This window comes from Pocillopora damicornis, chromosome 14, assembly GCF_964200805.1.
Source record: "Pocillopora damicornis chromosome 14, jaPocDami1.2, whole genome shotgun sequence".
Lineage (NCBI taxonomy): Eukaryota > Metazoa > Cnidaria > Anthozoa > Scleractinia > Pocilloporidae > Pocillopora > Pocillopora damicornis.
Genome location: NC_142683.1, coordinates 17,492,368 through 17,513,798, shown reverse-complemented (window position 1 = coordinate 17,513,798; position 21,431 = coordinate 17,492,368). Strand labels below are relative to the sequence as shown.

At 38.9% G+C, this 21,431-nt stretch overlaps 1 protein-coding gene across 1 annotated transcript in view; it reads left to right on the top strand.

The window, feature by feature from the left end:
- LOC113686786 (phospholipid-transporting ATPase ABCA3) overlaps positions 1–21,431 on the top strand; it is a 31,448-nt gene that overhangs the window by 6,464 nt on the left and 3,553 nt on the right. The window contains exons 6-41 of the mRNA XM_027204458.2: positions 248–407; positions 1,147–1,258; positions 1,814–1,924; positions 2,028–2,171; positions 2,311–2,405; positions 2,540–2,653; positions 3,321–3,521; positions 4,192–4,312; positions 5,040–5,144; positions 5,570–5,851; positions 6,122–6,240; positions 6,832–6,978; positions 7,147–7,236; positions 7,909–8,093; positions 8,562–8,667; positions 8,909–8,988; positions 9,719–10,002; positions 10,653–10,844; positions 11,612–11,697; positions 11,947–12,238; positions 12,828–12,953; positions 13,553–13,669; positions 14,759–14,929; positions 15,485–15,595; positions 15,706–15,806; positions 16,311–16,379; positions 16,791–16,929; positions 17,421–17,492; positions 17,702–17,794; positions 18,337–18,424; positions 18,927–19,030; positions 19,412–19,441; positions 19,569–19,726; positions 20,062–20,128; positions 20,577–20,680; positions 21,025–21,117. Coding sequence (XP_027060259.2) covers positions 248–407; positions 1,147–1,258; positions 1,814–1,924; positions 2,028–2,171; positions 2,311–2,405; positions 2,540–2,653; positions 3,321–3,521; positions 4,192–4,312; positions 5,040–5,144; positions 5,570–5,851; positions 6,122–6,240; positions 6,832–6,978; positions 7,147–7,236; positions 7,909–8,093; positions 8,562–8,667; positions 8,909–8,988; positions 9,719–10,002; positions 10,653–10,844; positions 11,612–11,697; positions 11,947–12,238; positions 12,828–12,953; positions 13,553–13,669; positions 14,759–14,929; positions 15,485–15,595; positions 15,706–15,806; positions 16,311–16,379; positions 16,791–16,929; positions 17,421–17,492; positions 17,702–17,794; positions 18,337–18,424; positions 18,927–19,030; positions 19,412–19,441; positions 19,569–19,726; positions 20,062–20,128; positions 20,577–20,680; positions 21,025–21,117 — 4,669 coding nt within the window. The remainder of the gene's footprint in view (positions 1–247; positions 408–1,146; positions 1,259–1,813; positions 1,925–2,027; positions 2,172–2,310; positions 2,406–2,539; positions 2,654–3,320; positions 3,522–4,191; positions 4,313–5,039; positions 5,145–5,569; positions 5,852–6,121; positions 6,241–6,831; positions 6,979–7,146; positions 7,237–7,908; positions 8,094–8,561; positions 8,668–8,908; positions 8,989–9,718; positions 10,003–10,652; positions 10,845–11,611; positions 11,698–11,946; positions 12,239–12,827; positions 12,954–13,552; positions 13,670–14,758; positions 14,930–15,484; positions 15,596–15,705; positions 15,807–16,310; positions 16,380–16,790; positions 16,930–17,420; positions 17,493–17,701; positions 17,795–18,336; positions 18,425–18,926; positions 19,031–19,411; positions 19,442–19,568; positions 19,727–20,061; positions 20,129–20,576; positions 20,681–21,024; positions 21,118–21,431) is intronic.

Below are 21,431 nucleotides of genomic sequence, written 5' to 3'. Positions count from 1 at the left end.
TATTGGGAATGATCACCAACCAAAAAAGCTCTTGATTGTTAAAATATTTCTCCTTGCCAGCACCATAAGAAATGAGAAGAAAACAGTATGGAGAAGTTGTATATTCATAATTATATAATGGTTGCAGCCTGCAACTGGAGCACTACAGATTCAAAATAAATTGTAATTATAACAGTTTGAAAAATACACCTTAATGAGATTTGTTACACAATGATGTTTTGTTGAAACCTTTGGCATCTCTTCCTAGTTGTGGACTTTAAAATCAGCAAAGATGCCACAGAACTTCCTAAACAGATCAAGTATAGCCTACGATTTTCACATACTATTAGTGGCAGCCGGAAAAGCTGGAGGACAGAAAATACCTACCCAAACTTTCAGGCTGTAGGACCCAGGGTAGATGAAGATGGGTAAATACATGAGCTAATTGAAGCTAATAAATATTTGTTGCTACATAATCATAAAAAAAATTGTTTATCATGGTAATCATCGTTATTATTTTCATTAGAGATATATTTATTTCAAGTGCTAAAATCTATTTACAGGGGAATCTGTAATTCTATATCTTATAGATATGTTAATAGCAGTAAAACTAGTATGTTTGCTAAGGGAGAAAAACAAAATGTATTTACAAATCTGTTGACTTCGATTGAAATAGGCAAGATTTATTAAGGCTAAAATATAGCATTAAATAACTAAAGGCTGATATGGAGAAATGTTAAAATTGGCAATAAAAAGGCCTAGGAGATGGCTCCTTCAATATCCTTCCTCCTTCACTGTCATCGTTATCATTATCATCATCATCATCATTATCATCATCATTATTATTATCATCATCATTATCATTATCATTATTATTATCATCATCGTTATCATTATCATCCTCATTATCATTATCATCATCATTATCATAACTCTCACTATCATTTTCATTAGCAGCATCATCATCATTATCATTTGGATTTAAAAATCTCTAATTTAACAGTAGCCTCACTAGAACATGGAAAGATGTGACTGTACTTTCTAGTGTATTCTCCAAAGGCACAGTGAACAACTGAGAATTTATGGCAAAATCAGTATAGTCATTTTGATCAGTGTTCAAAACACTTTTTACAAAATTGACCTTACATTGTTCTCTTTTTTTGTCAGGCAATGTTGTAAAGGATATTCATCACATTTTGTGCTGGTACAGTATGCAGTTGATATGGCTATTATTCAAGAACAGGCAAACCTAAGTCAACAAATTCCACTCAAACTGCAGGTATTTTTATGGCATAAATGTTTGAAGTACGGTGTACTGTTACTAGCCATGTCATAATTATTATGGCTGCAGTTTATCTTCAGTTCAATCAGGCTCAGAAATTAATCCAATCCAAAGGAGATAAACACTTAACAAGAAATATCAAGAATATTGCATACATGACTTTTCAAATGAATAAACATTGTTGTCATATCATGGAGAAAAACATTTTTTGAGTAAGAAGTAATTAAGGCAAGTTGTAATTTTATTCTTGATTTTAATTTTTTTTACACCTAAACTACACGTACTGTAATGAAGTCCCCACAAAGTTTACTCAATGTGTATTTGATAATGATGACAAACTGGCACCAAAGGAACTGGACTATTTGAATAAGTGTTTATTTTTTCCTCTAAGTTGTCTCTCTTTGTTACCTGTAAATCATCTTTGCTAGATCTACGCTGTAGATGAATGGCATTCTCTTTCTATTTGGTTTTCTCTATCACAGTAACATATTTTCACCAATACATGCGTATGTATGCCTAACAATTGTGATTTTGAATACTTTTCTTGCTCAGCAATTTCCCTATCCAAAGTACACTGAGAACTTCTTCATAGCAACAGTGGAGGGACTCCTTCCCCTGCTCATGACTCTAGCTTTCATGTATTCTGCCATGAGTGTTATAAAGGTCAGTGATATTGTTACCAACTATACCTGAACCATTTATTGATATCCATGTTAAAAAAGGGAAATGACCTTTATTGAGATAAATTTCTTTTTCGGTTTTACAGGAGCTAGTTTTTGAGAAGAACCAGCGTTTGAAAGAGTCCATGAAAATGATGGGACTTGCAAACTGGATCCACTGGCTTGCTTGGTTCACCAAAAACCTCTTGTTTCTGCTTATATCAATAATTATAGCCACAGTCTTCTTGAAGGTGAGAATATAATTTTGACATCTGTTTGACATTTTTATTTTTGAATATTATCAGGTATCTTGTAATTAATCCTGCATTTGTGGTGATGAGATATTTTAGTCAGAGCACATATGCTAATTAAAAATTACCTTCTCTACAGGGATTTAAAATTTTTGAGTTCTCCGATGGCTTACTTATCTTCGTATTTCTTCTACTGTACATGATAGCAAGCATTATGTTCTGTTTTGCATTGAGGTAAGTACTTATTTGTTCTCATAAGTGTATTATAACATACTTGATAGCAGTGAAAGTATAGGGTTGATTATCCTCGGAAAGGTATACGTCTAGGGTAATCTGAGTAACCTAACCTTTAAATTTGCCATTTCCAGTGTTTTCTTCTCAAGACCAACTGTGGCCATGCTGTTTGGCGCAGTAGCCTGGTATTGTACTCTGGTTCCTTATCAGACGTTTGCTCAGCAAGAGGCATATGAGGCTTTGTCAAGGTACAGGTTTTCATACAGTGTTTATGTTAATGTATATATAACCACCATATCTTTAAAAAAAACCCCGGTTAATACTGTATACAGATAACAGACTGAAGGAAAACAGTTGGTTGCACAGGGCTAATAATTGCTAAACCTTAACTGCCAGAACTTATAGTACCGTTGGGGGGGTGATATTATGAATTTTTGATGGGATAATTCACAAGTAACCCAAACCTTTCCCCTTTAGAATTCTTAAAGTTTCCCACAAATTCTTTTCTTGAGTGTGAGCAGAGACCATGCTTAAGTAAAGTGTCTTTCCAATTCATGGCACATCACACTGACCAAACTAGGGCTCAAGCCCTGATAATCTGATCCACAGTCTAGTACATGTATGCTATCATCACTGTGACAATGCATCTTCTAGCTGTGAGTTATTTATTAGTACTTGTACATGTAGGTGAAGTTTAGTTGACCATAATTCAACCCAAGGATTAAAAAGCTAGTTCTCTGCACTGACTGCCAGACATTTCCTTTAATTTTCTCTTTTAGTGGCTTACTGTTCCCTTTTTGATGTGGTTCTGTCTTCTTGTCACTTAAGGTTAATAGTGGTATCAACAAGAGACCTTTTTTTTGGTCACACCTGAGAGTGAAAGGGTGTTAGCAGAACTGTTGTTTATTACCACAGGTCTGAGAAGGCTGCTGCATGCCTTTTGCCAAACACTTGCCTTGGAATTGCAACCCGCATCATTGCCAAATTTGAGATTAGAGAGGTGGGACTGACCTGGAGCCGAGTATCTGAATCTCCTGACCCTGATGATGACTTCAGCTTTGATATGGTTCTAGGAATGCTTATAATTCAGAGTCTTATCTTTGGAGTAATCACCTGGTATGTTGGTTTTATTTGCAGTACTGTTGAGAGTAAAGCTGTACTGTATAATTATAAAGTATTATAGCTATAAGTATATGCAAGCAAGTAAGATGTAGTAGCCAAAGAAATCTAGAAAGAGTGTGATGAACATTATGGTACTTTTAAAAAAGATGTTTTTTTGCCTTGTCACGAGCATGGGACAAAGAAGAAATTCTTAGTCCCCATGAGGAATCAAACCTAAGACCTTCAGATCCCATGCTTCGATGTTCTACCATGAAGCCATAGAGACTCCACCATGAGTGAGGTCTATTACGAAGTTCATATGACATGTGTCCTGCATATGCAGGACGCGTGTCCCGTCAACTTGTCTTTATGACAAGTTCAATCTGTATTAATTGTCACATGTTTATGCTAGAGCTGTCAGTAAAAGGGGAAATGTGTAGATGGCTAAAACTGTCAGCTATAGTCTGCCATCTTTCACTACATGTAGCTACTTTCACCTTTGTTTACTGCAGGTGATGATGAGAAATTGCATGATTATTTAAACACTCCATTTTTCAAGATAGAAGATCGGAAACAGAATGATTTAAATCCTTGGTCTAACTTTCAAGATAATTTTAGTGATGAACCAAAATGTTAGTTGTCAGAGGTACTTGTTACACTTCAATCTTTCACTCCTTACTTGTAGGTATGTTGAGGCTGTATTTCCTGGTAGTTATGGAATCCCCAAACCTTTTTACTTCCCCTTCACAAAGTCCTACTGGTGTGGAGTTTCCAGTGACAAAGTTGTTCAAGTAGGAGCTGAACAGGTACACAGTATTTATACTACTGAGTAGTTTCTTTTCAGAGAAAAATTGTACCAACTTCACCTAGTGATTAGCAGCTAATTTCTCCTCACAATATCACCCCTGGATCACATCTTAAGGTAATGAGAATGAAGGAAATGATCACTAAGTAAAGAAACTCTTGATTATGAAACCAGTTCTCCTCGTCAGCACCTGACAAAATGGACAGAGGAGAATATGGAGAAGATTCATATTTGTGTCAGGGTGTAATTGCTTTATACCAAACACAATGCTTTTTCATGAACCCCTGCCATACAAGTTAAAACAGATTAAATAGGACTGGGGTCAGGTTGAGGGCAGGGCAAGAACTGGAGGTGAGGTACTGTAGAGGATTTACAAAAAAAAATTGTGAAAATAATTGGCAAATTATTTTGAAGAAAACTTTCTTGTACTATCCTGCTTTACCTACTTTAAGGAGTTCTTCTTTTCAAAAAAAAAACAAAAGAAAAAAAAAGAAAAAGTGGTTTCAAAAGTATTGAATGATAAAATTTATGTTGGTGAAAAACAATTTGCTTTTCGTACCGGTTCACGAAAGTGGTTTCAAAAGTATTGAATGATAAAATTTGTGTTGGTGAAAAACAATTTGCTTTTCGTACCAGTTCACGAGTCAATTAGTATCAATTAAAAGTAAAATGTAAATCTGTTCTCTTTATTGAAAATAATTATCATTATTTTTCCTCTTGTGGTGTAGGAATTAAATACAGTGGACAAGCATTCTAATAATCCAGCCATTGAAAAGGAAACACATGACTTGCCTATTGGTGTGGGAATAAAAGATCTTAGGAAAGTGTTCAAGGTAGGCAACAAGTAGTTTAATGTAATGAAGATAAAGCCTGTACTAGAGCGAAGAAGCTCATCCCAGCCAAAGTTTATCCAAGTTTCCATAGCATGAAGCTACTAGCAGTATTACTATTCCCACCTGGATGGAATGCTAGTCCATCGCAAAGTTATCCTGCATTTCATCAGGCTTCCCTGGTAATCTGCCAGTACAGTCATGGGAGGAGTGGGAAGGAACTGTGAGAATAAAGTGTTTTTCCTAAGAACACAATGTGATGACCTGGAAAGGTCTCGGACCCAGATCTCTTGACCCAGAGTCCAGTGCCCTAACCACTGAAACACCATATCTTCCACTTAATACGATGAAGTGGCTTTCCAGCTCACAAAGTGTTAATTTTTACATGTTCTTGTGTTTTGATGCATTTGCGTTATCTGTTTTATAAGGGCTCAAAAGGGTCCAAGGTTGCTGTGGATGGACTCAGCCTGAACATATACAAAGGTCAGATTACAGCACTGCTTGGCCACAATGGAGCAGGAAAGACCACTACCATGTCTATCCTAACTGGGCTCTTTCCACCCTCTGCTGGTTCTGCCCATATCAACGGCAAAAGTATTCTCACTGACATGGAGGGTATCCGCGAGAGTTTGGGACTCTGTCCTCAACATAATGTTCTTTTTGACAGGCTGACAGTTAAAGAACATCTGACATTCTTCATCAACTTGAAGGTATGAAATGGTTTGGAAGTCTTAATGCTGTCAGCAGATATTCTCAATTGCCAGTTGAAGATGTAGATAACTTAGGATCAGTTGCTTGCCAAGTCTAACATCTTGAGCTTGAGAGTCAAATTTGCAACAAAATCGTGGATCTTGGGTACATAATGTAAACTATCAAAACCGTAGGGACTTAAGAAATATCATTACATGTACATGTCCAATAATTTTTTAGTGGCAGAGGTACACTTCGTGAATTTCTACTTTTAATTGTGTGACTTTTAGGGAACATTTGGGCAAGAAGCTGAGATTGAAGTGCTTCAGATGATCAATGACATTCAGCTGACTGACAAATTAAACTGGGCCTCCTCTAAGCTGTCTGGTGGGATGAAACGGAAACTGTGGTAAATTTGTTGTAAAGTTGTTAAGTAGCTGACTCCCACTTAAATTGAAAGACGGCTGCCTTGGGTTTAGATGAACTTCACTGTGTCCTTAAGATGGTGCGGGTGGCTAGCAAACCCCCTCAACCCCACCACAAGTTCTCATTGTAGGCAACTTTCAGCACTGATGAGATCAGAAAAGAGGATATGAAAGGCTTGGGGTCAGAAACTGCCATAAAACTACTCAGGTCTGCTGAATAATATTTTTAACTCATGGAAGTTCTGTGAGAACTAAAGATCCAATCATGATGCAGTTACAATTATCTACAACTGCACTTGTGAAATTGATTGCTGATCAGAGAAGCGTGCATGACCAGATTGTGTCAGTTAACTTTGCTAAGTTGTCATTTAAGCTATATCTAGGGGATAAGTTCCCTAAGTGAATTTCAGCGTGCTTACTACGTTTGGTCAAAGTTTTAGAGCTTTAGCGCCAGCGTCTTCTGTTTTTGGTAAACTTTCGTTCAGTTTGAAATGTTTAGCGGTAAATACAGTCACTCTCTTAAGATCTTTTACCATTGTTTGGGCAAGGTTAGAAAAATTCAATTCTCTTCATAGCTGTGCTATTGCACTAATTGGAGGTTCACAAACTGTGTTCTTGGATGAGCCCACCTCAGGAATGGACCCATATGCCAGAAGAGGAACATGGGACCTGCTGCTGAAGCACAAAGCAGGAAAGACCATCATTTTGACAACTCACTTCATGTAAGTTTCCCTGTAAATGAGCCATGTGCACTAAATAGGAATCGTTACAGTAAGGACAGAGAACAGATTGGCCATTACCTTTCTGGACCAACTTTGTTCTAGAGAACAATCAATATAGTGATATAAATTCTGTGCTAAATATTCCTTGTTTCTATTACTGGTTTTAAGGGATGAAGCTGATTTCCTTGGAGATCGAATTGCCATCATGGCAGATGGGCAACTTCGATGTTGTGGCAGTTCTTTGTTTCTCAAGGGCAGGTAAATCACAATATTTTCTGTCTTCAGTTTTTGGCAAAACTAACTCTTCAGTAAACCAGGCTCAAATGTAACCTTTGATTCTCTAGTTAACAGCTGATGATGACATATTTTGTGGAAAATGAGTCTTTGTTGGCAACAACATTCCTGTTTATGGGTACTCTCGCCCAGTTGATCACACTACACAATAAGTTTGCACTGTTATCAATCACCACTATCGTCAATGTGGAACATGTAGGAAACTGACCTCTCCTCAGCAGGTCTCCTCCCTCTCTCACTTCCCAGGGGCCGACTTGAAATTGTTCTCGGTCTTAGGTCCCTCTCTCGAAAGGGGAAATTTTACAGACCTTAAGTCATCATATAAAATTTAAATCGAAAGGTGTTAGCTCTAAATCAATTCTTTCTGTAATGGTCTCTGATATTTTTATAGTTCGAATTTCAAAGCTATCAGTATCTCAGTTTTTGACGCGTAATTTCTGACTTCTAATAACCGGCCCATAGGCCATTTCTTTCACTCCACTGAAGAAATTTAAGGCTAAACCCTGACATCATCTTTGCTCGAGGTCTTACTCCTCTACTTCTCTTCCATCTTGAATAATCCCTTTTATTGTCTTGAATAATAAAAGGGATTAACCAATAGTGAATCCCTTTTTTGCTACTATTTTTGTTATTAAGGTATGGTGTTGGATATCACTTGACACTTGTGAAGAAAGAAAACTGCAATGAGAATGCAGTGACGAGCTTGATTATCAACCATGTGCCCAGTGCACAGCTACTCAGTAGTGTTGGTGCTGAAATGGAGTTTGTCTTGAGCAGTGAACACTCCAGTGGGTTTGAAGCGCTCTTTCAAGAAATAGAAAGTAAGTACGAGAAAAATTATGTTATTAAGTTCCACGTAATGATTATAACACAACGGCTATGGTTTCATTAATATGCGGTACGAATACTGAGGTAGTTTGGGCCATCAAACGAGAAGTTTTGAAGGCTCCTATTGTTAGGATGGTCCAGACTCCTCACAGAAAATTTTGAATTTCGAGACTCTTGCAGTATCATTATTTTGCAAGGGGTTTTACAATACATGTTGCTTTGTTGTTCGCAAGAGTCGTGAATTTGACAAAATTGGAGAGAATTAGATGTTTGTTAGTGGGGGCAGTCAGGTCATTTATACACGCAGGAAGATCAACCCGCAAATATTAGCTTGCTTTTGCCACCCCAGCGAGAACGGTTTTATACTCATCGTCGTAACACTACAACCAAAGCGATTGCAGTGGCCAGTCAGAACAACGGGAATCGTTTTCATGAATTTTCCCTTCTGAATTCTTTTCCAGATAAGATGGACGAGTATGGAATAACCAGTTTTGGAGTGTCGGTTACAACCCTTGAGGAAGTCTTCATGAAGGTTGGAGAAGGAGCAGAAAAAACCGTGGACAATCTGTACGTCAAACCTACCAGATATTTTTATAATAAGGTTTAGCAAATTATTAGAGATCGACTTCTGTTCCTCTAACTCTTTCGTGAGGTTTAGTCCCTCTTGCTCATAATCGATGTATCGATTACATCAAGGACTTTTGCAACGAGTTTTACTGGTAGTATAAGTTGATAACATCATTCGTGATTTTTGTTAAATAGTTATCTTCTTTGAATTGAAAGGCCCATTGTGTGTTATTTTTCCCAGAGCCCACGAACACGAGATTGCTGTTGAAGAAACAGAGGAGATTGTGGAGGTGGCTAACGAGGAAAATATTTCAAACAAAGGTAAGGAGCGTTCACACATAAATCGTTTCATTTTCTTACATATCTTCGACTAAACACCAAATGGTTCGGACACCAAATGGTTCGAAGCCAAGAGTTAAAGTCAGCTGTGTTCTCTGATTGTCTGGTAAGAGGTGGTGGAGGGGGAGAGGGGTGCCCCCCAATTTTCACGCTAAGGAGGATGGCTGCACAGCCCCTATTACCTCCCCTTCTTCCCCCCTCTCCCCCTCCCCCTTATTCTGCTCCACCACTTGTGCTCTCGTAGTTTTAACCCATTAACTCCCAAGAGTGACCGTGACAGAATTCTCCTTACAATATCAGTACAAAATCAAGGAGACAGGTGATGTGAATAAAGAAAGATATCAATTAAGTTGATTTAATACCAAATTCTCTAAACCAACATCATAAGAATTGTATGGCAGACAGTAAGGAGAATTACTAATGAGATCTGGGAGTGAAAGGGTTAAGATTGATGAATAGAGGTAGGAACAGTTAAACAAGTGATTTTTAGACTTATAGAGATGAGGATGCGTAAGGCAATCGCTCTGACGAAGGGCTAACGCTCGAAACGTCAGCTTTTTTACTCTTTACGGTGGCTAATTTACGTTTTCAACCCAGTTGTTAACACTAAATTACCTGCTATACTCTCCCACCGACGCAGCACCACAGTTTCTTTAGAAACTTACCCCTTCAATCATTAAATATTGTCGTCTTTTTCTTGTTTGTCTTTTAGAGCTTGAAACTGGGTTTCGACTGAAGTGGAATCAATACAGAGCAATGTTCATGAAGAGGTTTCTGAACTCCAAACGCGACAAGAAAGCAATTATTACACAACTTGTTCTCCCCATCATTATGGTTGTATTTGGTTTGTTGCTGATCACTACGATTCCCCCAAGAGAGAACGATCCACCTCGTGTTCTTAAGCTGTCTAACTTGAGCGTGGACGGTGTCCATACCAAAGCTTTTTTTGCCGACTACAGAAACATGAGTTCTAGTAAAAAGACCGTGACGTTTGAGGTACGTGAAATGCATGTTCTCATCTCCTTGCATTTGAGCTTTTACTTATCAAAAGCTTGTTAGGTGGTTTTTGTTATGAGAGCAAATAGAACTGACATGGACTACAAGGGTTTCAGAGAAAACGGTACTAATAGTTGTGATGTGAATTAATGTTCTATGTACTCTCACTATAACGAACAAAAAAATGAGAAACAACTGTAACACGACAAAGAGACACTCTTTACTCTGTCCAAGGACGTTGCCGGGGTCCTGGGGTGTCCGCCACCCTCCTTTCCTTTATGAGATATTCTTTTCTTTGTCAATTACATACAAATCTTTGGGTTTAGGTTTGCGAAAACGCGCGAGTCTGAATAATCTTCATAGCGTACTTGTTTTCAAGTGCTAAATACCTTATTATCCGCGCCTTCTCGCTGTTTAAAAACGAGTCCATCGGTACTTAAGGTAGAGCAGTGGTATAAGGCACTTTACGTAAGGTGTGTGTAAATCACACATAAGGTGTGTGACTATAAACGCCTCTGCTTTCAAGAAGCACCTCTGATCAGTTGTTTGAATCAAGTTCAGTATGGCCACTCTATCATGGTCGAACAGATAATGATAGCTACGGAGGATATCAAAACTAACGGATGAACTCTAAACGTTTGTTTACACAGAAAGCCAAAACCTTCCTCAAAGACATTAAAGTTGATGCGACTGACATCACGTCTAAAGTTTATTACATTCGAGACGGCAACAAGGACTATGGCGTATTTGTCAGGAATAAGAGCTTCGCCAAAGTTGATAAGGACGCAAAATCCTGCTGTAACTTTGAGTATTATGTTCTCAATGACAAGTGCAAAGCTAAGGTGTGTGTTGTTCCCTTGTTGGCTCGTTTATTTGAGCTTCTATTCATCCTTACAGAAGAGAGTGCGCTGCTTTGTATTTGACTGCCTTAATGGAATCGTATCCCTCCCATTTAGAGACTACTTCCGACGATTACATCATAGCGCGTTAAGCACTGGAAACAATGGGAAAACAACAAAGCTACCAAGGGTCAAACTGGGTTTTGCACACCGTAGTTTTTATTTTTTGGGTGCTTCGATTTTTAGTTCATTGTCTTTAATTTTGTGGAACATGAGCTGTAAAGTTTTATTTAGGAAAGCGCTGGACGATCACTACTTGTGATTTCTATTGGAGTTTCAGCAGCTTTTAACTTAGTGTTTTTTGTTTTATAGGTACTTACTGATTAAAATCAGTAGGACCCCGTTGATAACAGTACTTTTGTATTGAAGGGTTATCCTGGATAAATATTTCGATTATTGTTATTATTATAATTAACCTACCTTTCTTTGTTTCTTTGTTACCTCTTTCCCTCCTTTTTGCGACTTCATTATTTGTTCCATCGTTTTTCCTGTTCCCTCTCTCCTTGGTTTCTTTGCTCTTCTACTCTTTCACTTTTTCGCTCTCTCGCCCCTTCGCCTCTTCATTCTTTTCCTTCGTTTCTTTCTACTCTCGATCATTTGGTTGATAGGCCAATCAGCTCACACTTAAAAAAATAGCGGAGCAGCTGGTTGTGTAAATGTTATTTCAACATTCCCAACTCATTATCAACTTTTAATTCTTTTTCTTTCAGTTTATCAGCAAGGACTTAGTCCCAGGCAATTGTACAGATTACACCTTTGGCTACAATGACTGCCCGAAATGCATCCAAGCTAAATTGTATGTATAGCTTAAGTGCTTTATTGACTCTTGAACCCTCAACTGACCGGCATCTAATTTCTCCTCACAATAACACCCCTGAATCACACATTTAGGTCAGGAGAATAAAGAAAATGATCACCAACTAATAAAATAAGTTCTTGATTGTTTAACGAATTCTTCTCGTCGGCAACTTGGGAAATGTGTAGAGAACAGTATGGAGAATATGCATAATGATGCTCTTAATTTGGGTTATCTTTTTTGTTTTAGACCTGGCGAAAAAATTGGTGGCGAGAAGGGGGACAAAGAGTGCTCCGCAGTGGGTTGCCCAGGCACAGATCTGACAGACATCAACACCTACTTCTCTGAGTACGTCCTGGAAGACAGCAATGCCAATGATTACTTTAATATTTACGTGGCTGGCTTTTCCTTAGCCCCAATGCCGCCTGCTATGAGCCTGTCGTACAATATGACTAATAGCAGCGGTATGACTAACAAGACTCTTGGAGGAGCAGATAAGGACAAGGAAGCGGCTGTTACTACAGTTTGGTACAGTAATGAGGTATGATACTGTATTTCTTCATCAGTTGGGGATATTAGTAAAAGTCGTCTTTTTGTTTTAATGTGTGTATGCGCCCTACTCACGCTTGAAAGTTATGAGGGGAGTGCCACTTGGTCTGAAATCATTTGCGTGATTTGAAATCAAAAGTATGATTTCAGACTAGAATTGCTCGACACGAAGTTCAACTACTACTTAGCACATCCATTTTGAAATTGCAAAATTCAGTCACTTAGATACAGGATTTTTTAGCCTGTACAAATGTTTGTTGATCCAGTAATGAGCTGGTTTGTAGAAAGTTTCGAAAGTTGTTTTTCATTCTTCAACAATTTTATCGGTTTCTTCAAACAAGCAATTGGTTGTTGTATTTTAGCAAATACAATTTTAAAGCAAAAAATGGTGCGATTCGTGAATAAGTCGCACCAACGATAGCCAATCAGATTACAAGGATCACCAGTGATTTCAAAATGGATGTAGCTAAGTCTGTAATCGCACGAGAGATAAACAAAACATGACGGTAGTCCAGTGGGTAGCACTGGGTCAACACTGCAGATCTACTATAAGATGATTTTCATTACTTCTGCCTCTACAGGGATTCCATACCATAGCAGAAGCACTGAGTGCCATGAGTAACATACTGTTGGTTGATCAAACAGGAGACTCGTCGTACAGCATTGAGACTACAAACTACCCTCTACCAAACAGTGTCAACAACAAGGTCTGTTTAGATAGTGTTTACTTGGAGTGTCTTTTGTACAATATAAACGTTAGGAGAATATTTCCTTAAACGCGACAGATATTATGTTAGGTTTTTGAACCAGACTGTACTAAGTTTTACGCCATAAACTATGTTCTAATCTTCGCGTAATATCATCTGTTCCAAGCTTGGCTCGGTGAAACATCCCAAGCTTTGAAATTGTACATATTCTTTTTAAAGATAAGGCCCTTTGTGAGACCGGACTCGCTTTTCAAAACAATACTCTATGTTAAATTCAATCGGAATTGACAACTTGGTGCACTTTAGCCCTTCAAAGAGTTTCTATCTCTACAATATTGTGGTCATACTTTTTAGTGTGCGTACAAAGATGAAGCGAAGGGACTTTTCTATAACTTTGTTTTGTTTCAATGGAGGGGGTAAGTTTCTAAAGAAACTGTGGTGCTGCGTCGGTGGGAGGGTATAACAGGGTAATTAAGTACTATCAACTGGGGTAGTAATGTAAATTGGCCACCGTAAAGAGTTTAAAAGCTGAGGTTTCGAGCGTTAGCCCCTCGTCAAAGCGACTGTTATGAACTTTGTGTTGTTTTGTTTTGTTTCAGGCTGACAACGTTACATCAGACTTCTCCGCACTTCTCCTTGCCATATTTCTCGCACTAGGAATGGCTTACATGGCTGCAAGCTTTGTTACATTCATTGTTCAGGAAAGAGTGTCAAAGGTAAGACATTAGTTAGGTCGAATCAATATCTGAACTACTGCGTACCTACCCCTCCCCTAACCCAACAACAGTCAACTGATAACAGCTTATAGTTAATGTTGAGTTAGGGGACGGGCAGGTGAAAAGTTACTTTGATACTGACATTGGTCCGTTTGGCCAATGGCTTGCCTTAAAATGTATGCTAGAGTTTCAAGATTGGAGAACGATCATTTAGGTTATTTAACCCGTTCACTTTCAAGAAATAGCAATTCTCTTTAACCCTTTAACTCCCAGAAGTGATTAACATAAAACTTCTCCCAACAATATCCATACAATCTTCAGCAAACGGGTAATGAGAATATTCAAACCTATCAGGTAGAAGCTGCTATCTTGATCTAGCACCAAGTTCTCATAGCTAATTTACAAGGAAATGTGTAGCGGTTACAGGGAGAATTAGCCATCAGATCTTGGGAGTTAACGGGTTAATTGTTGGCCATGCATTTCTTATAAATTTAGTTTTGAGAATTTGGTTCTAAGTTAAGCAGTATCCTTTGGTTGCTGTTGCCATTTTTTTTCTGATTAAATTTTTCCTTGATAAAGTATCGAGTGCCCGGGATTGGAAGGGTTTCTAAAAAATAATTAGATATCAATTTGCCCCGAAAAAGGAAACTTAGCTTATCGGAATTCACTGCAACGGTTTTCTTGCCATTGGAGCGCTTTTCGATAGAGTTTTCTGAAGCCAAAACCAAAGAAATCACAAAGGCGAATCAGAACAAAGGAAAACCTTGAAGAGCCATCGAGAACTCAGGGTAAAATCAACCAAACTGCCCAAAGCGCGGGAAAACGCGAGCGACCAAGCCGCGATTGGTTTAAGCTTTGCATTTGATTGGTTTAGAGAGTGGCGCGAGTTTTCTGGACCAATCACAGAGTGAAGTAAAACAAAATCAATACAATGCCGGCTTGCTTTCGACACACAATTAAAAATTGCTCTCTCCAAATATTTTTTTACTTTCCCACCGACGTAGCAAAACAGTTTCTGTTAAAACTTAAAACTTTTTGCTCTTGTACTCAAATCAAGAAGCTTGTACTAATTTGCGCCTTCTCTTTCAGGCAAAACACCTCCAGTTTGTCAGTGGAGTTGATACACTCAGTTATTGGCTTGCTACATACACCTGGGACTTCATCAATTATTTAGTCCCCGCTATTGTGATTCTCATTTTATTCGCTGCATTCCAAGTGGATTCTTACAAGGATGAGATGGGAATCGTCTTCTTGTTGCTGGTAAGAAAATACAAAGAAGCTAAGGGACAGAGCTGAAAAACGTATGCAACATTGCCGTCACACGTTTGTGCACATGCCCGCGTTTTAGAGCTAGAGGGCTTGCTTTTAGGCTGTCAAAACTAAGTTGTCACATAGACAATCACACAAGCGGGTAATATGCGGCGTTTAAAAACCGTATGACGTTTTTGGTGAAGCTCAAATCAGAATGGTAAATGAGATGGAAACCCCTGATAAAATAACCTTTGTGCTGGAAATGCGATCCCCTTGCACATGCCTTGCGTTTGATTGCTCTGTTAACATCTCCGCATGTCACGAATTTTCGCGGGCTCACGCGTGCAACCTCAACACAATTACGAACAAAAGAGCGAAATTTTGGCGACATGGTTCTTAGGTTAAGGTGTAAGCAGAAATGTTTGGCTAAAACCTATTCCCTTAACTGCCACAAATTGTGGAAGTTCGCAGACAAAAGTGTATTTCCCGCGGTACGTGCCTTAGTTTTGTGCTGGGCGGTACTGAACGACAATTGTCATCTTAAGGTTGTCGTTCTCTTCACAGCTGCTGTTTGGTTTGTGTGTTCTGCCCTTCGTCTACTGCCTTTCGTTCATTTTCACGTCTCCAGTTGTGGGTTACGCACTCACAGTCTTCTTGCTCTCCATTCTCAGTCTGGTAAGTTTAGCAGCTGCTCGTCGAATTTGAATTTGATTTCTTACTAACAGTGTCCATTAGACTGAAACAGTGAAGTTGTGACTTATTTCTATAACTTTGAATCATTTCAGGCAATGTTGATCACAGTGTTTGTCCTACAAATACCGAGCGTTGGGTATGAAGATGAAGCCGAGATTTGTCATTACATCTTTATGTTGGTTCCCACCTACACGTAAGTGATTTTGTCGTTAACTGTCACTGAATTGCACTTTCTTACTGGATGTAATCTTGAGCAGAATTACAGCTCCCATTTTAAGAATAGTTCCAGATTAACAAATGCATTCGATGTTGCTGTGTATTAGTTCAATAATGGATCAAAGATGACGTGACAAAAAAGTGGTACACTGATGTTCTTCTCTCATTTTTACGTCTCCGATGATCTTTTACTACACCGGAGACATGGATTTTAATTGTTTTATATGATAAAAAAGCATAATGTTGTTAATGGTGAGGTTATCAGTGCGTCTATCTTTCTATAGACTATCAGTAAGCACCCATCAAAACGCTCCTAGCATTCACTTTATCTTATGAATTATTTTAAATCGACGTTTTCTCCTACAAGTCTCTTGATCCATCGTGTTCTGTTAAGTTCGAGTTGCGCAATACAGTGTAAACATGATTGAAATATTGAAAGCATTCTCGCCTCTTCATTAACATTTAAACGATTCTGTAACAGGCTTGCTTACGGCTTCGTGGATCTCAACCAGAATTACGGGTACAGAAAAGTTTGCAACGAATCGCCTGAGTAAGTACTCTACCAGTATCAATGCCATGTATACCTAGGCGATTATTCGTCGTCAGTTAAACACTTTATTTTCTGTTCTCAGAGGTAACTATTCTCTGCGGTCACAAATTATGTAACTTCGACGAAAATAAAAGTACTCTCAGTCGCTTTATGTTACAGAAATCTGAATAATGTCTGACTGGATAGGCTTCTTAGTTCAATTCCACAATTTACCTTTTTACCTAATCAACTCTTAAGCGGTGATGTTTGAAGATTTGGTGCCGAACGCCTCGGACCTAGAATTCTGGGGTACTCAGCTTTTCAAAACTTCCTTAAGAGTTACGTAAGCCTCTCAAAGACAGAGTTAGTCGTTAGTTAGTGATGAGGACACGGCACTGTTTTTGTAATCTGGTGTTGTGGTTGTTTTCTTAGAGCGAAACTGGCATGTGACGAGAGAGGGACTAAGTACACAGACCATGGTCTCTCTTGGGAACGCCCGGGCATCGGACAGATGGTTCTGTACATGTTTGTGGAAGCCGTTGTTTTGTTCATTTTGGTTCTGCTGATCGAGGTAAGGCTAAACACCCCAAGACGGTTAGTGTTACGGTGTTGGCCTTGTTCCAAAAAAAGGCACATCTGAACTTTGCAGTAGACGAGACGAGTGTTATAAAACCCATAACTATAGTCATAGCAAATGAAAATATCACAAGCAGTTAACGTATACTTAAAGGAAATGTGTGAAAACTGCTTGAAGCGCGGCGGGAAAACGCGAGTGAACAAGTCGCGATTGGTTTTTGTGATTTACACCTTATTCTCATTGGTCAAGAGGAAGCTGGCGGAAATTTTCTAATAAAAACAATAACAAAGCAAAATAGAGCAAAACCAAAAACTCGCGGATGAACGTAGCGTAGCCGTTGTTAGAGTTGCATGTCGCAGAAACGATAATAATTGGTTTAACTTAAGCAAGTAGGTTTCGTTTTACGATATTGTTAAGGTAGTCTTTTCTTGGGAAGGTGATGTTAACACGCCGACTCTGTGTTTTGTTTGGTGACCCGTCTACAGGTGAAGTTCTTCCTTGGTGGTTTCAGCAGAAATTCTGGTGGAGCTGATGGAACAGAACGCCGAAGCAATGAGGTGAGTTTTCATCTCGATTACAAATTTCTTGCTCGCCAAATGTACTTTAAAATTGACAGCTTTGTTCGAGTTCGTAGACATCCAGTCATTTGAATTGTTAGACATCACCCTACCTCAGGGATAGATTGGGGTCGTGTTGAGATTTTTGTACAAACAAATATGAAAGGTACTGAAAAGTAGCATGGCCTTTTTTTGTGTGTGTGCACTAGGACGAGGATGTTTTCAATGAGCGTAACCGTGTTTCCATGCTGAAACCTGAAGAAATCGACGGAGAGGCTGTTGTGTTGAAAGACCTTACCAAGGTAAAAGGTTGAGTTATAAGTTTCTTAGTAAGTAACCTTGGCATGTGCCGTGAAGAAGTCGCCAGCGCGTTGAACGCAGGAACAAAAGACTCGGGTGCGAGTCCTAACAGAGTGATTGTGCTGTGTTTCTACGGCAAGACACTTTTCCCTCATGGTACCTCTCTTCACCTTGGGGTAAACTCTGGTATCGCTGAACTGTTAAGGCCACGTGATGAATTCCACTGGTCACCCATGTCCCCATTCAGGAGGATTAACCTAAGATCCTTTACTGTGGAACATCTGGGCCCGAATACTTAACCCAACCCAACCCTCTTTAAAGGTTTCAGTTCTAGCACTCTAAGGATCCAAATAAGAATTCTCTATCATATATTTCTTATGCTTTTAGCTCTGAGAATTGGGCGTTAAATCGAACAACGTCATTTCGTTGATGCTTAACGTTCTTCTCGTTCCCTCTCTGCTTGAAAATGTATCGATTAGTAAGGAGAAGTTCCATGTTGGTCACTCGTCACTATGTAGAGACCCTAACTCTCATTTACCTTCAGGTGTATGGTGGCACAAACGTAACTGCTGTGGATCATCTGTGCCTGGGAATTCCTAAAGGCGAATGTTTTGGTTTGCTTGGAATAAATGGTAAAGAAATTTTTTTTTGAACTAAAGTTTTGTACCTTTTTGTTGTTTTTTATTGTATTTTGTGTTTCTTTTTTTTTGTGTGTATGTTTTGTTATCTATTTCTTGCATTAACTGAAATAAGTATTTATCGTTACCGGGTAGAAAACATCGCTAAAACAAAACTAACTCGAGCACAAGACTCCTCAAAATTCGACTCGCTGACTAAACAACAAAACTCTGCTAGTTACACACACGATTAACATGCGCGCCACGGGTGAAAGTAGTGCGCTCCGCTTGCGAGCGACTATACAACAGAATACCAGCCAATCACATCAGATCATGAAGCTTTGTAAAGTGATGCTTAACCATTCAACCTAATCGCTTGAAGAAGCCTCCTGTATTCAGAGGAAACTTCGGTATCCACTTGGCAAGGGATTTCATTGTGGGACTAACGATCATACTTCACTACTCTTGCGTTTACTACGATGATTATCACTCAAGCTTTTCGTTCCTCTCCCATTAGGTGCCGGAAAGACCACCACATTTAGCATGCTAACTGGAGATTTAAGCATTTCACAAGGCACGGCTTACATGGATGGATATAACATTTTGACGAATTTACGACAGGTTTGTAAGAAGATCGGAACTGGCAGCGAGAGCAATTTTCAATTGAGTGTCAATAGTAATCTGGGATTGCTTTGGCTCTACTTTACTTTGCTTTGTGATTGGTCCAGAAAACTCGTGCCATCCTCCCAACCAATTAGATGCAAAACTAAAAACAGTGGCGACGTTGTCATTCGCGTTTTCCCGCGCTTCAAGCATTATGCTTGTTTCACTTTGAGTCCTCCTTGGCTAACGATGATGTTAATCTTTGTTTTGATTGGTCGCTGTGATAACTTTGATTTTTGTTTTCAACACTCAAGTGAAAACTGGTCTATGCGTGGTGTTGTGTTTCATCGGTGCAGTGCAGTGAGATAAAGACTAAGACATTCTATTTTAAAATTTTAGGTTCAGCAAAGGATTGGCTATTGTCCTCAGGTATGTTTATCTAAAAGTCTAAGATATTCTCGCTCTCAAGCTCATTTATCCGCTTTACTTGTCTTAAAAAAAAAGCTGGAACAATTTCGTGAAATCAAATTATCCGAATTGTTTTTTTAACCTTTAGTTTGACGCCCTTATTGAACGTCTAACCGGTCGCGAAATGCTGACGATGTACGCTCATCTCCGTGGCGTTCCATCAAATAAAGTAAAGGACTTGGTGTCGTCCACAATCAAACACCTGAATCTCACCAATTGGGCGGATAAACTGTGTGGAGACTACAGGTCAGTTCTGTTGCTAGATACTTCACCCTTCACATCCTCACACTTATTAAGTTATACTGTTCATACTGTTCTCTTTACATTTCCTATGGTGCTGACAAGGAGAATTTGGTTACTAATCAAGAGCTTCTTTAGTTGGTGATCATTTCCTTTATTCTCGTGACCTTGATGAGTGATTAAGGGGTGATATTGTATGGATAAATTAGATGCTGGTCACTCGTAGGGGTCAAAGGGATGACAGATGTACATGCTAACTTACTTTAAATGGTGCTAGTGGACTTCTACTTCCCTGGTTTTATCATCTATTTTTATTTTTATATTTTCTTTTGCACTGATAGTGGCGGGAACAAACGAAAACTCAGTACTGCTATCGCGTTGGTTGGAAATCCTCCCATTGTATTTTTGGTGAGTTTACTTTTTTTTCAGCCTGTTGATTTGAATTCTATGAAGCGTATGAAATTCAGACTCCAACCCTTGCATACTAATTCCATAAAGTTATGACTCCTCAAAGGACAAGAACCGACATGTTAATTTCTCTATTAACTTGTCTCGAGGGCGAGGAAAGGTGATTGGGAATGGAGGTAGCGCGCTCTCCCTACTCGTGATACCTCTAGCTCCTGTTTTGCCCACAGTGGTTGCACAAGTTTTGGAAAGGAATAGAGATGAGTCAGAGGCTATAGCCTTGTGCTTAAAAAAAAGAGAACTTAGATTCATTACGGGTATGGATCCTATTTCTCGCCTTTTTCTATGGGTTCATTGAATAGAAGAGAATTGAGGCGAGTCAAAGGCTACAGCTTTATAAACATAAAATAGAGAACTGAGATTTTTAAGTCTGTGTTGTTTATCATCCTAGGACGAGCCCACCACAGGTATGGACCCTGTTGCTCGCCGTTTTCTGTGGGATTCATTGATGCAGGTGATGAAAGGAGGCCGATCAATTGTACTCACTTCTCACAGGTAAATAAAATATTATTCTTTTTTATTTATTTATTTATTTTTTATAATTACAGCTTTATTTCGTAATACAACTCATTACATACTAGACTACTACAACTCAATATACATTGACATGAAGGAAATAACAACGCTGTCGAGCTTTGCTGAATCGGAGCCTGACAAATATGTGGCTCGGAGGAGATTTGGGTGAATTATTTTCCATTCAAGGAGAATAGCGATAACTTAAAATTGCTCTTTTTAATACGACGAGGATAAGATCATATTCTGAAGCTTCTTTACTGAATGACAAACGTACACGAGTAGAGAACTGGTGATGAGAATTTTTCTTTGGTCTTCTTTTCTAGCATGGAAGAATGCGAGGCCCTGTGCACAAGGCTTGCCATCATGGTGAACGGACAGTTTAAGTGTTTGGGATCGATTCAACATCTGAAGAGCAGGTTTGTCTCTTCTATTGAGAAATCCATTGCTTGCCTAAGCCCAGGCGTATTTGAGACGTGGGTGGTGACAGAAAGATCTTTCCCCTAGAGCTTGCTATGGATCCACGGTCTGTAGCGCATGGTTAATAAAAGACTTTGCACTAAATTAGTTGCGGTCAAAGAACGCTTGAACTAAGAGTATTTTTCTTCCGGTAGCCACTTGTATCCCAAATCAAACCGGGCTTAATTCCCTATTGAGATATTGGACCCATGACCCCAAGCAACATGAGACCCACGGTTTTTCCCATCATAAACAGCCCACACAACTCTGACAC